Genomic DNA, 13,758 nt, shown 5'->3' with positions numbered 1-13,758 from the left:
CACTGTGTTTGTAGTATGTGTGTCTCCTGTAAAGTAAAACATACAACAGACAACAATGCTTTTCAATGTGTTTATTGACAGGATGGATATGAACATTATGGAAGCTCTTTAACGTAATGCTTCTCAAACATGTTCATGTCAAGGACCCCCAAAATGATATAAAATAACAGAAGACATGTAACACATTGTCTGCTGTGTTGTTATTCAATGTGTACACTGTGTAATTGTTATAGAGGTATGGTATCTCTATAAAAATAGAGATACCATAAAGTACAAAGTACATTTCTGAACGCACCAAATATCGCGATACTTCCCACCGTTTACTGTCTGGCAGCCAAATATCGTGATACTTCGGAGCCAGAAACGATGCCTGCTGCTGTTTAGATCCTCAGATAAAATGATATACTGTGCACTCTGTACACATCGAATAACAACACAGCAGACAATAATGTGTTACATGTCTTCTGTTATTTTCTAGAAGTGATTACTTTACAAAAGGTCTCAATTGTTCATGAATAATGTTTGTTATGAGCTGGTCCAGCCGGCTCCATTCACTGCCATGTATTCATTGCACTTCCTGTCACTGTGTGAGTTTGGCTCCCATGAAAGTGTACATGAAAGTGTCATGGTGCAGCCCAGTCACGTGACCACTTCACTTCCTTCTCAGAGCTTCCTTGTCAATAAAGCAGGCCTGGTGAGCATCACTTGTCCCCTTATCCCCAACCACACAGCCACACCCTTGTTTGCTGTGTGCTTGACCAGATGATTCCCTATGCGTCTTTGAACTTGTTTCAATGTAAGTCACCATGATGTGGGTTATATTTAAGACTGATGCATTTGATTTAAACTTATATTCTGATTTATATTATGAACTTATACTAGATATGTGGCTAATTATTATTTGAATATGCAATAGGAAATGTATAAATATGAACTAAAGGCCATACTTTATAATTTAATGTTTATATAGAAATATACTATAACTATTTTATTTCCTGTTTATTTATAGAACCATCAAGGCAATCATCTGAATGTCAACCTTTATCCAGCAAAATAAAACTGGATAATACAAAATCCTGCTTCCTGGTGGTTTGTGGCTCCAGTTGAACTTTATATCCTAACAAAATGGTCCTTCGACCCGGAAACTGAGCCACAACCACACAGTGACCACCTAAGATGGCCGATGCACAGAATGGTGAAGAAGCTCTGTCCACTGAGAGTATACCTGCTACTAGTGTAACAGACTCAACCCAGCTTTTCACAGAAGAAGCCACCCCACAGTCTCAAACTATTACACCTAGTAGTCCAACTATACCTCACCAAACACAAACAGAGCCTCACCTTTCATCAAAGCCATCATTAACTTTCTCTCACAAAGAGGATCAAAACCCTTCTTCACCTGATGAAGCCATTCCAGGTCCTGATGTTAGACCTAAAAGGAATAGACGCCCCCCTGATTGGTATGGTATTTCACAGCAAAGGCAACCTGCAACCGTCCCTCGGTGCCCTAAGTTCTCACAGCAGGAGTAATCGAAAATCATGCTTTAGTCTCCAAGCTAGGTCCCAATTAAGTAGGCATTCAAGCAGCAGTAGCCATGCTTCACACTTAAGTGATCTCCAAATCAGTGTTCTGGATGAGAAGAAAAGGAGAGATGAACTAGAGGAGCTTAAAAGGCAACGACAGGAGGAAAAGCAGCTTGATGAACAATGTAAGTCAATTGATGAGAGAGCCAGAGCTGCTCAGCACACGCAAGAGGATGCACATAAGGAGAGAGAGAGAATCGTCAGACAGGTCGACATGGACCGACGCATCCGCATGAAAGAGCACCAGCTTCAGTCAGCCCAACTTGTTTCCAGCTTTATTCATCAGAATATAATTTCTGATGAGCACCCTGAGGGAGCTGCTGCGCTCATTCCCTCTCCTGATGGAAAAGCCACCTCTTCATTCTATGGCCTGCCTCCTTTATTCACTCCTGCCTCCTCAAGAACGATGAATGCTGACTCACATCCCCTAACATCATCAACTGCTCAGCCATCTCCAACATCCTCCATGCTCCAATCAATACAGCAAGATGTAGCTCCTGCCCAAGCCATTATGCAGCCCTTAGACCCTATTCAGGCTCCCAGTGTGCCCTATGTAGCTCCTGCCCAAGCCACTATGCAGCCCTTAGGGCTAGGCCCTATTCAGGCTCCTAGTGTGCCCTATGTAGCTCATGCCCAAGCTGCATCGCTGTCCATCCCTCTCAGGTCTGCCCAGACAATGCCATCCTCCAGTCACCATGTAGCTGCCAGTGTAACACACTCTGCCCTCTCTACTCACCATGTACTTCCACCTCCATTTACTGTCCATGCCCCAGCCTATACTGCGCCCATGCCTGGCCCTGTACAGCCCAGTTTTATCAGTAGTAGCCAACCACCAATGCTACAAGCCACATCATACCAGCAGCCACAATCTGCTTATCCACAGGTTCAAACACCCAACTCCATGGATCTGTTTATATCCTCTGCATATGGGATACCCAGGCCATCACTTCCTGTGTTCAAGAGTGGCAGAGAGACCGAATTTGCCCTCCTGAAAATGGCCCTAGAAAACCTCCTTGATATATTTGTTTGTCTGTTGTTGCAGAAGAGATTGGAACATGTATTTGTTCTCCCACTGCTTAATGTAGTGCTACATGAATCACTACTTGGAGTACTTGCTTAGAACCAGTTCGCCCACTAGATGGCAGTGTGTCCTTGTGCTAATAATATTGGGCATCCAAATGAAACATGAGCATTTGATGAATTAATAACAAAGTTTACTGTTTTAACATTACACTGTGCTCCTTTCATAAAGAGTGTGAATATGCACTACAACAGCATTGGAAGTGTATCGATAATTTAGGTTACTTTTAATTTTATGGTTTGTAGTTACATTTTCTCAATTGCCAAAACACACTTTGTGAGCTATTAGATTTGTTATTCTCCCCCAAAGTTTGAGAAATGTTTAAAATAAGTTGAGTACTTTTACTGTGAAACTATCCAGTATATGTTAATACTAAATACTTTTGTAATTGTGTTTTTCTCAAGTACATTTTTGAATACAGGACTTATACTTTGAGTATTGTTTTTTTGTTTTTTATATTGTGTTATGTTATTGCTACTTATTTAATTATTATTGCAAATGTTTTACCTCTGACCCCCTGCACCCGCCAATACGGGGAGAGGCACGGTGATCACATTTATTAAAGGGTAAGACCACTTTTTTTGAGGTTTGGGTTGTTTTCTTAGCTTATTATGTTCAAACTAGTCCAGTCCAGGAGTTATTTCGCTCCATTGTGCAGTTTTATAGAAAATAGCTTTATAAAAATACCAGCCCAATGAGCCCCATTGACTTACATTGTAACGGGGAAACAGCTCTCAAAGTCACTCTTTTAGCACATGAACGAACGCAACAAAAGCTGATTCTGACAGTTTATGACATCAGGAAAACTCATGCGGTTTTATTTTCGATTTTTAACGTATATTTATAAAGGTACTATTTTGTTTGGATAGACACTGAAGCTGCAATGCGGTCTTCTGTTTCCGGTTTCATTTGTAAACAAGGAAGCACGCTGGCTGCCTGTGTTGTACGCTGAGAGCATAGAGTTATATAACTCTATGGCTGAGAGCACCCACCAATCCATCTGCAGTCGAGCAGTACCCGACACAGACACGCTTTTTTTTTTGATTGATTGACACAGACACCCTTTTTTTGATTGATTGATTGACCCACGGCAAGCAGTTATAAGTTTGTAGGCTTACGACTTTTAGAACGGAGGATGAAGTGCGCTGTTCCAGGTTGTTGCAGTTATGATGATGTTTCCAGAGACAAATCATTTCACCGTTTTCCATTCGAAAACAAAGAGCTGTGCGCGTTATGGCTAATTGCTATAAGGAACCCGACGCTCCAGTCCTTTACAGACGCTAGGCAAGCTTACAACACTTATGTGTGCTGTGCTCATTTCCAAAAGACAGACTACAAGCCTCTTCCAAAGAGGCGAGTGTTGAAGAGTTCAGCTGTACCGTCTGTTTTTCCAGACAGAGAGCATATCTCTGTAACAGCTTCTCAGGTAAGGCTAACACGCTAAGCACTAAGCAAATACTAGTTCAGTAGTTTGAATTCTAATTAGCTGTGTCCATGAACCCCCTGCACTACTTTGTAACCTACCCTCTGTTCATATCAGGACGTTGCCCGCAGTCCACAGGGCCCCATTATCCTACCACCTACTACTACTAACGGGTTTATGTGATAGACTGTAAGTAAGAAAATTGAGAGTAACAGAAGGGGGCGGTAATGCAACTATTTCGATGCCAACCGCCACAAAACCCCACGAAGAAGAAGAGTAGAAAGCGCCAATTTCCGCCAAAACAAAAACACTGCCCTCACTGGCAGTGTTTACAAACCTTTACCATATCGTTTTTTTAAATCTACCTAGCTATTTCATTTTTAGCACGATGGCGGAGTGTGCATATCCTGGCTGCTCAACCCGAAAGACAAAGTCTTCTCAAGCTCGTAAAAGTTTTCATAGAATACCGTTTATGGAGGAGGGAATGAGGAAACTTTGGCTAGGGGTTTTACACATGGACCCCAATACTACAGCAGAGCAGACTAAAGGATACTTAGTTTGTAGCGATCATTTCGAGCCTGACGATTTTCACCCAAAAGAAGAACAAACCTCTACCCCTTCACTAAAGCGAAGAGGGTGTTTGAGAAAACTAAAACCCAAAAAGGCAAGAATCGAACGGACTAGACTGAAGAGACAAGCAGTTCCACGGACTCCCAGAGTACAGGTAACGACAACGTTATACCCAGCTCTTGCCGTTCCGACGGCATTAGAGCTAGCTATGGACCAGAGTGCTGTGCTACGTTATACCCAGGTTATATCAACAGACACACATGCGCGTGGCCGGTTAAGACACCCCTGGCTCCCGATGCGTGGCCATTTAAGAAGACTCACCCGTGGTGGTTTCCATGTGAGGTTTGGCCGTTAGGGTTTTGGGGTATTGCAGTGGTGGAAAAAGTACTAAAATATATTTTTTTAAGTTTTTTGATTGATTGATTGAAATATTTATTAACAGTTTGTAGAATTTACAGTACATTTTGAGCACAAACTCAATACAAAGACTTAACTGTGAGTGGACGACCCAATTAAGCATTACACTTCTTTACAACAGGGTCCACATTGTTCAATTCATCAAAACATTTAGAGACATACAAATAGACACTTCTATGTAGCTAAAGAACAGAACAGGAATCCATCATATAGGAAGCAAAAAGGGAAAAGATACATATACAGTGAGGGGAAATGGGTTACAGTTTATTATACTTGAACGTTACTTAAGCAATAGTAACCAATAAGAAAATCACTTAAGTAAAAGTAGCTCACATTACATTACATCAAAAGTACATGGTTTTAAAATGTACTTAAAGGAGAACACCACACCAAAACACACTGGCCATGCATCTACCTTCAAATCCTTCATCCCTGTGCCTTTTATAGTTTTATATATACTTTATTGAAAATTATTCAGGGTTTACAGTTTATGCAAAATTACAAATACACATAAGTTACAAAAATATAAATATATATAAATCAATGCATTTCAATACAAAAGTGTTTTTTTTTTTTTTTTTTTTTTTTTACAATGTTAGTAGGTGCCATGGTGTCAGTTTCTTTTTTCGTGCATCAAAAGTTCTTTGTCTTTTTAGTTCAGTTTGGATTTGTTTGAAGACCACCTCTCCCGAGATGGCCTCCTGGTGAATTACCATGTGGCACACCTGGTTTTCCACAGTTTGTTTACAACAGTGCAAATTACAGACCAGTAAAAATCCTGTTCCACAGCAGACATTCTTTCCTCGGACACCCCATACATGGCAGCATTATAGTTGATCTTAAGTTTAAAACCAATTTGTGGCATTTCCCCCCATACAAAGCTAGACCTTTGGCAGTCCACTAGCAGGTGCTCAATTGTCTCGTCTGCACCACAATTTAAAATTGGGCATTTTACGGTTCTAACGAAGCAGCTCCATTTTACAACTGCTCGTACAGCTTCTTCTCACGGAGACCAGCCACATGACGTCTCTCTTCTTTTCAGAGATATTTTTACTACTAATATTTTTAATACACACCCGCTTTTGATTTTCATCCAGATATTTGTAGGGAAAAATGCCACCATATAAGTCATCACATATCTTACCATATATACATTTACTAGTCATATCAGTCCAGTCAATATTTAAATGTGCAGAGTTTGACAACAAATCACCATACATGACTTTAAAATAAGGCACTGAGCTCCTTGCCCGGCCCTTCTTTTTGGTCCAGCTCAGTGCCTCCCCTATCCATATAGCCCTTCGTTTAAAACCAGATGCTATGTGTTTACAAAATGAAATCTTTAGTTTAAGTCCCAAGTCCACAGCCCCAAGGCCTCCATATGTTTTACTCTTATATAATAGGTTTCTTTTTGTAACTTCTCTAGTGGTTCCCCATATAAAATTAACCATTGTTTTATTTATTTATTTCAGTGTCTGGTCCGTAGGAGGAAATATAGTTGCCAAAAATAGCAGTTTTGCCAAAACATATGTTTTTATAATTATTATCTTTGTTCCATAACAAACTATTTCCCCATTTTTCTAATTCATTCTTTATTTCTTTATCTTTACCATCCCAGTTCTTTTCATAGCTGGATTCATTAAAAAACTTTACCCCCAGAACTGTCATAGTTTCTGTGTCATTACTTGCGCAAGCAGAGCGCGCAAGTAATGTTTTCGCCCGGTCTCCTTCGTCGTGACAGCTGTTCCGCCATTCGATGTTTATGCAGAAAAACATCAAATCTGTGCCTGTGTTGCTGGACCAAATGACCACAAATGACCATATCTCTTACGTCATCATTTAGAGCTAGTCATACGTGTACTATATACATAATCAGTAAAAATAAAATAGCAAATTGTGCCTGATCTGCTGGGACCAGAGTACGTGGTGTGTATGTGTATGACTAGCTCTTAATGATGACGTAAGAAATATGGTCATTTGTGGTCATTTGCCCCAGCAAACCAGGCACAGATTTGCTGTTTTCTTGCATAAACATCAAATGGCGGAACAGCTGTCATGGTTTTTGGCGCAAAGTAACCACAGTATACCGCTACTCAATTTACAACTACACACTTTATACAGTATAGAGTATAGAGTATATATGTATACATATACAGTATATGCCTATATACTATATATATACTATATATATTACTTACGTCATCATTTAGAGCTAGTCATACGTATACTATATACATAATCAGTCAAAATAAAATAGCAAATTGTGCCTGATCTGCTGGGACCAGAGTACGTGGTGTGTATGTGTATGACTAGCTCTTAATGATGACGTAAGAAATATGGTCATTTGTGGTCATTTGCCCCAGCAAACCAGGCACAGATTTGCTGTTTTCTTGCATAAACATCAAATGGCGGAACAGCTGTCACGGTTTTTGGCGCAAAGTAACCACAGTATACCGCTAATCAATTTACAACTACACACTTTATACAGTATAGAGTATAGAGTATATATGTATACATATACAGTATATGCCTATATACTATATATATATACTATATATATTACTTACGTCATCATTTAGAGCTAGTCATACATATACACACCACGTACTCTGGTCCCAGCAGATCAGGCACAATTTGCTATTTTATTTTTACTGATTATGTATATAGTATACGTATGACGTAAGAAATATGGTCATTTGTGGTCATTTGGTCCCAGCAAACCAGGCACAGATTTGCTGTTTTCTTGCATAAACATCAAATGGCGGAACAGCTGTCACGGTTTTTGGCGCAAAGTAACCACAGTATACCGCTAATCAACTTACAACTACACACTTTATACAGTATAGAGTATAGACGTATATATGTATACGTATATAGTATATGCCTATATACTATATATATACTATATATATTTCTTACGTCATCATTTAGAGCTAGTCATACGTATACTATATACATAATCAGTAAAAATAAAATAGCAAATTGTGCCTGATCTGCTGGGACCAGAGTACGTGGTGTGTATGTGTATGACTAGCTCTTAATGATGACGTAAGAAATATGGTCATTTGTGGTCATTTGCCCCAGCAAACCAGGCACAGATTTGCTGTTTTCTTGGGGGATTAAATTTCCCCCAGTGTCGCACTACAGCTTTTTCCTGCTGAGTACCATGGCCTCAGATTTGGAGATGCTGAGCCTCATCCTATAGCCACCGCACACTTGACAACAAACTTTTGGGAAATCTAGTTTTCGCCGGCTGCACTAATAACTTTGGTTCGCAGTCTAGAGTTTGAATGGACAGGTATCAGTCAAAAGAGAGACATCGAAGAGGAATGATGGATGGGGAAGGATCAACATATGGAATGTCAGAACATGTTCTGACTTATATCCATATATGGAGATCTAAGTGTTGCCGCCTACAATGGCTTCCGGACAGGTTAAGTTCTACATCACTGGCAAACTGTTCCTCAACTCTAAAACTCTCCCATTGTTCAGAAATTACTAACCCTGACCTAAACATAAGCACATAAGCAAGCGCATGTTCGACAACCTTAACGCATGTTCGGACTAACGGGACTTCAGATCTATGGGCAGTCCCCGCCCCACGTTACCTGTCAGACCCCCTCCATATACCCCAGTGCGGAACCAGCGGCTTTCTGACTTGGGACTTTTCTCCATCACCCACACACCACTAGGCAGACCTTCTGAGATAGAGCTTTCAGCGTGTAGGGCTGTCCTGTATTTTAATTTGATGAATAATTGTCTCACAAACCATTCCACTTACCGATTTAATTGTGTTTTTTGCGTTGAACATTGAAACGTTACATTTTGTAGCCCATTTTTGTTTGCCTAGGCTTGCCTAAGCACAAATTGCACAGGGCAGATATGACAAATAATTTAAATATACAAAGAAATCACTGACATTTCATAATCTTTTTTTTCTTTCCAAAAAATGTGTTGTAAGCTTGTAGATCAACTATTTACGCTATTTTAGAAAAATGATTGAAAATGTATGGACATTTGCCCAGCTATTTCGTTGATGTAAAGTGTCCTCGGTTCTACAATTTAGGCATTTAGCAGAAGCTCTTAATCCAGAGCGACTTGCATTAAGCAATAACAAAAACAGCAAGTGGCCATGGTGGATTCTGAAAAGGTGGGTTTTCAGACTACGGCGGAAGATTGGGAGTGAGGCTGCAGTTCTGATTGTCTCTTGAAAGGTGCTATATAAATTAAAGGTTGCTATTAAAACGAATGCATGTATTGGATATTTAAAATTGCGAGCGGTGAGTCGCTTATCACTGCGGCATGATGTCGTCATGTAGCCTTTATCACCTAAAACTGGAGTATACGCAGCGATTCACAACAAACTAATAATGCGTGTGGAGGGTCATCGTCCGAGGCGCATGTCGCGTTCTATTGCTCAACCATAAACTATTTATAATGTGGCTGTAATGTCATGTGAAACATTGCTAAAAATGTTTGGTATCTTTTTACTAGTTGAAGCAGGATGAGCCTTGGGATGCAGTGACGGTGAAGGAGGAAGAGGAGGAGGAGGTGAAGGAGGAGGAGAAGTTTCAGGTATGGATGGGACAATAATCGTTATTGTTCATCGTGATAAAAAAAATGTATCGTGAAATCGTCCTCTGTCATACACCAGGATGAATTCGCTTTTGATGAGCTTCAAATTCGGTACCACCCAAACCCTCTATATATACAGGGTATATATTCCTTGTTAAGTATATGTACATTTGGTATGGTCTTATTTCACTCTACCACAAAGCGATTTGCCAAAATAGAAGATTTGCATTGCAACAAATGCACAGATATTTGGCGAACGTTCCCCCCAGAATAGGGATGCTGCGTGTCAAGTGGTAAACAAAAGTGCCATTTTGTTTATCAAGAATAATACACTTAATCACATTTATTTTGCCACAATAATCATAACAAGTCATTTTATTTTCATGTCGTCCCATCCCTAGTCTGATGCTGCAGTGGCGATTCTGGAGGAGGAGGGAAAGTTTCAGGCTGAGGTGGAGCTAACGTTTCAGGCTGCTATGGCGCAAGGTGATAATAGTTTGGGAATTCTGACCAATACACAGTGTCTGTCTGTCTGTCTGTCTCTCTCAGCACGGACAGCTGCAGTAGCGCTCTGTGACCTGGGGTGACTGTTGGGTGGCTAGCACTGAGTGACCTGAGGTTTGCACTAGAGTTCAGTACAGTCGGCTACCTATTACATTAACAGCATAGTTGCACTGTTCAGTTCACACAGGTGTGATTTTTCATTATAGTTTAGATTTTGTTTAGTTTGTTTAGATTTATTATAGGTTTGCGGGTTATTATTTATTTATTTTTGTAAAAGTGCTTTGTTTTAGTTTAGTTGTATTAGTTTTAGTTTTAGTTTAGTTTTATACTTTGGGTTATTTGTCAGATGCAAGATTGAAAAGGTAATTATTGTGTAATAACATCTTTAACACAAGATGGCATTTAAAAATGTATTCCGTTACAGATGAACCACCAACCGTCCACAAACAAAAACTAAGGGCATTTGGTCTATGATTTCAGTTCTTAACGGAAATGTTGTTTTTTTCCCAATTTTAGTCGTTAGATTCCGTTTTCGTTAACTATAATAACCTTGCAGTGGCGGTTCCAGAGGAGGGGGAGGAGTCTCAGGCTGCAGTGACGGTGACAGTGGAAGAAGGGCAGGAGTATGTGGTGGAGAAGGTTCTGGATCGACATGAGATGAATGGAACGGTGAAGTACCTCCTCAAGTGGAAAGGTTTCTCAGAGTGAGTCCCAGACAACTTTCTACTCAAACATACAGACGGACAGACAGACAGACAGAGACGTGGCGCAATTATAGTTGGATTGCAGAGATAAGAGTGTGTGTGTCCTTGTCCTTGTGTGTGTAGGGAGGAAAGCACATGGGAACCAGAAGACAGCCTGGAGTGTCCAGACCTGATCGCTGAGTACATGCAGAAGCAGAAAGAGAAAGAAGAGAAGAGGAATGCAGCCAGCGGAGGAGAGGAGGGAGGAAGAAAGAGGAAGCCTAAGGTTAGAGGAGGAATAAAGGTCTTATATTATAGGGTGGCAGAGGAGAGACAGAAATACCAGCAGTACAAAAAAATAAAATGAAAATAAAACAGTGCTAGAGGTACAGCTAGGATATAACAGTGGTTCTGGAACATTTTCACATTAAAGACCCTCAAATTGATTTGCATTTGGTCGTGGACCCCCATCTGACAAGATTTCCCCATAAAATCATGATTTGCTTTTTTAAATGTTTGAAATAAATGCATAAAGAGAACATTTATTTCAAACATAAAAAGAATTGACTGTGAGGGGCGCTCTTATCATCATACGTCATCATGCATCATCTCATACTGGCCAATCAGAATGCTTGTTATGTTATGCTGCCTGTGATTGGTTAGCTGATTTGCTTGTTTACATACAGTATGACGTACATTTTCCCTTCAATGTCAATGGTGTTTAATTTATGTCATATTTAGCCGAATTTTGACCTAATTTCTCCGTTCATTGTCAATGCAAAACTTGGGACGTATGGGGATAAGATTTAGCAGACATTTGACCTGAATTCCCCTTTCATTGTTAATGGCAAATCTTGAGACGTATGGGGACAAAAGCTGTATGTATATAGGAGGTGCCCCTCAAAAATCATGATTTTTATTTTTTGGGGGAAAATAGCCTTTTTACTGTACAAGCTCACCGTGCCTTGATTACGATGAACAATTATTATTATTATTTGTAATAGTGACAATTAGCTCTACAAGCTCACACCTCATGCTATTTTCACATTTGTGACACCATTGTACAACAAAGTATAGCCTCATACAGGACTAAGTGGTTAATTAGACTACTTGATTTAGTCTAGTTTAACTACTCGGTTATTTGATTAAACTACATGAACAAGATTACATTCTTTAATGTATCTTTTACAGGTAGTGCCTTCAGAATACACCTGGGATGAAGAAGAAAATCAGATGGTGCCAAAGGACAATTCAGACAAAGATTTCCATCCCCAGGATCTATACGATATCGACAGCGAGTTTACAGGGAGTGACTCAGGTATAAGGCTGCAACTGTACTCTACTATTAACTATTCTATCCATTTCTTTTTGGGTAATTTGTTGGGTTTTAATTATAGGTTAGTATATATAATTTTTTTTGATTTAAGTAGAAATTATCACTATTGTATACTTCATCGCACAACAATTTTGTGCAAAAATAGTGAAAATAGCAGATATACAAGCTCACAGCATGTTGCGATGCCACATGTGACCTGGTAGACGTGAGTGTATGTTTTCACTAGCTTTGATTTAATGACATTTGGATTTATTATTTTATTAAATTAGCATTTCTTTGTACACTGTACAGTATATGTTAAATAGATTAGTTTGATTAACTGTTACTACTACTACTTACTCAGATACTATTACTGATGATTTTGAAGAAGACGACGGGCGCCAGCTCTGTCCCCAATGTGGAAAGTTACTCGCCGAGACTCGGAACAAGACTCACAAGTGTGATAAATACGATCCCAAGCCGTATCCTTGTAATTGGTGTGGCAAGTCTTTCGATTCCGAGTCTCGTCTCAAGATTCACGGCAGGATCCACAAGGAAGGCTACATACACAGGTGCACCTTCTGCTTCAAAACCTTCATATTAAGGGTTGACAAAATTGCACACGAGAAGCTCCATCTGCCCGCAAAGAAACCCTACCAGTGTCCCGACTGTCCGGAGGTGTTTGCCAAAAGCATAGAGCGCCGCAACCACCTGCAGAGTCACAGAGGCACCAGAAATTGTGTCTGTCACATATGTGACATGGAGTTTCCTTATCGCGATAAACTGGAGAGGCACATGGTGGTGCATACGGGGAAAAAACTGTTTGCGTGTGAGGTGTGTCAACATTCGTTTGGCCAGGAAAGTCACCTCAAGTCCCACATGCGTGTCCACACTGGAGAGAAACCCTACCAGTGTCAACAGTGTGAAAAGAGCTTTAATCACAATGTCAGCCTGAAGAGTCACGTCCAGCGCTACCACGGACAAGACCGTCCTGACCAAGGAAAGAAAGGGCGCAGGAAGAAGACCAAAAAGTATGGCTCTGAGGCTGAATTGGATGAAACACTTGGAATGGAGAACAATGCTGTTGATGCTGACTCTGAGGAGGCTGAGCAAAGAATGTCAGACCCAGAGTACAACCCTGAGGAGGAGATGGGAAAGGAACTGAATAAGTGTACAAAGCAAGGGAATAAAAAGCTCACTGGCAGACCCAGAGGAAGGCCAAAAAGAAATCCAGTGCTCACATCGTCAGATTAGGGTGGGGCAATTAACGAAAATTACTGTATATAAACATTAACTGATATAAACTGATATTTAGAACCTGTAATCTTAAAACTTCATCTTGCTGATGTAGATTCATCGAATTATATATATTTTTTTCTTCATATCATTCAGTCATATCACACAGCCCTAAGTGAGATCCAAGACAAAGACACTCAAACCTGTAAGGACATCCATTTGTCTGATTGTCCTGTAAATGACTTGGAGCTGTTGCTGAAGACAGACAGAGTTTAGCAATTTGTTCTCCCACTATGTATATACTGTACATGTAGTGCTACATTAATCACTACTTGCATAGAACCAAGATGCCTTTGGGCATCCAAATGAA

The 13,758-nt window shown here is 40.1% G+C and overlaps 1 protein-coding gene across 3 annotated transcripts; it reads left to right on the top strand.

Annotated features, from left to right (window-relative positions):
- The first annotated feature begins 10,017 nt into the window (after window positions 1-10,017).
- LOC310865413 (uncharacterized protein) lies at window positions 10,018-13,491 on the top strand. 3 transcript variants are annotated; one of them, XM_083774513.1, is made up of 5 exons: window positions 10,056-10,136; window positions 10,723-10,858; window positions 10,982-11,123; window positions 12,029-12,155; window positions 12,517-13,491. In XM_083774513.1, the coding sequence occupies exons 1-5, from the start codon at window positions 10,127-10,129 to the stop codon at window positions 13,404-13,406; spliced, it is 1,305 nt and encodes a 434-aa protein (XP_083630639.1). In that variant the 5' UTR covers window positions 10,056-10,126; the 3' UTR covers window positions 13,407-13,491. The 3 variants fall into 3 exon arrangements, with proteins under 3 accessions (XP_083630640.1, XP_083630639.1, XP_083630638.1); XM_083774512.1 differs by having other exon boundaries at window positions 10,711-10,858; XM_083774514.1 differs by lacking the exon at window positions 10,723-10,858 and having other exon boundaries at window positions 10,018-10,136.
- Window positions 13,492-13,758: the final 267 nt, after the last annotated feature.

The sequence above is a fragment of the Protomyctophum parallelum genome (assembly GCF_964188405.1).
Source record: "Protomyctophum parallelum genome assembly, chromosome: 10".
Taxonomy (NCBI): domain Eukaryota; kingdom Metazoa; phylum Chordata; class Actinopteri; order Myctophiformes; family Myctophidae; genus Protomyctophum; species Protomyctophum parallelum.
Note: the sequence above shows the minus strand (reverse complement) of the source record. Positions and strands in the feature narration are given on the sequence as shown.

Bases quoted from the DNA above. Each gene is read 5' to 3' on its own strand.
- LOC310865413 (XM_083774512.1), top strand. The intron at 10,859-10,981 runs GTGAGTCCCAGA...TTGTGTGTGTAG, and splicing joins AAGTGGAAAGGTTTCTCAGA to GGAGGAAAGCACATGGGAAC. The intron at 11,124-12,028 runs GTTAGAGGAGGA...TATCTTTTACAG, and splicing joins GAAGAAAGAGGAAGCCTAAG to GTAGTGCCTTCAGAATACAC.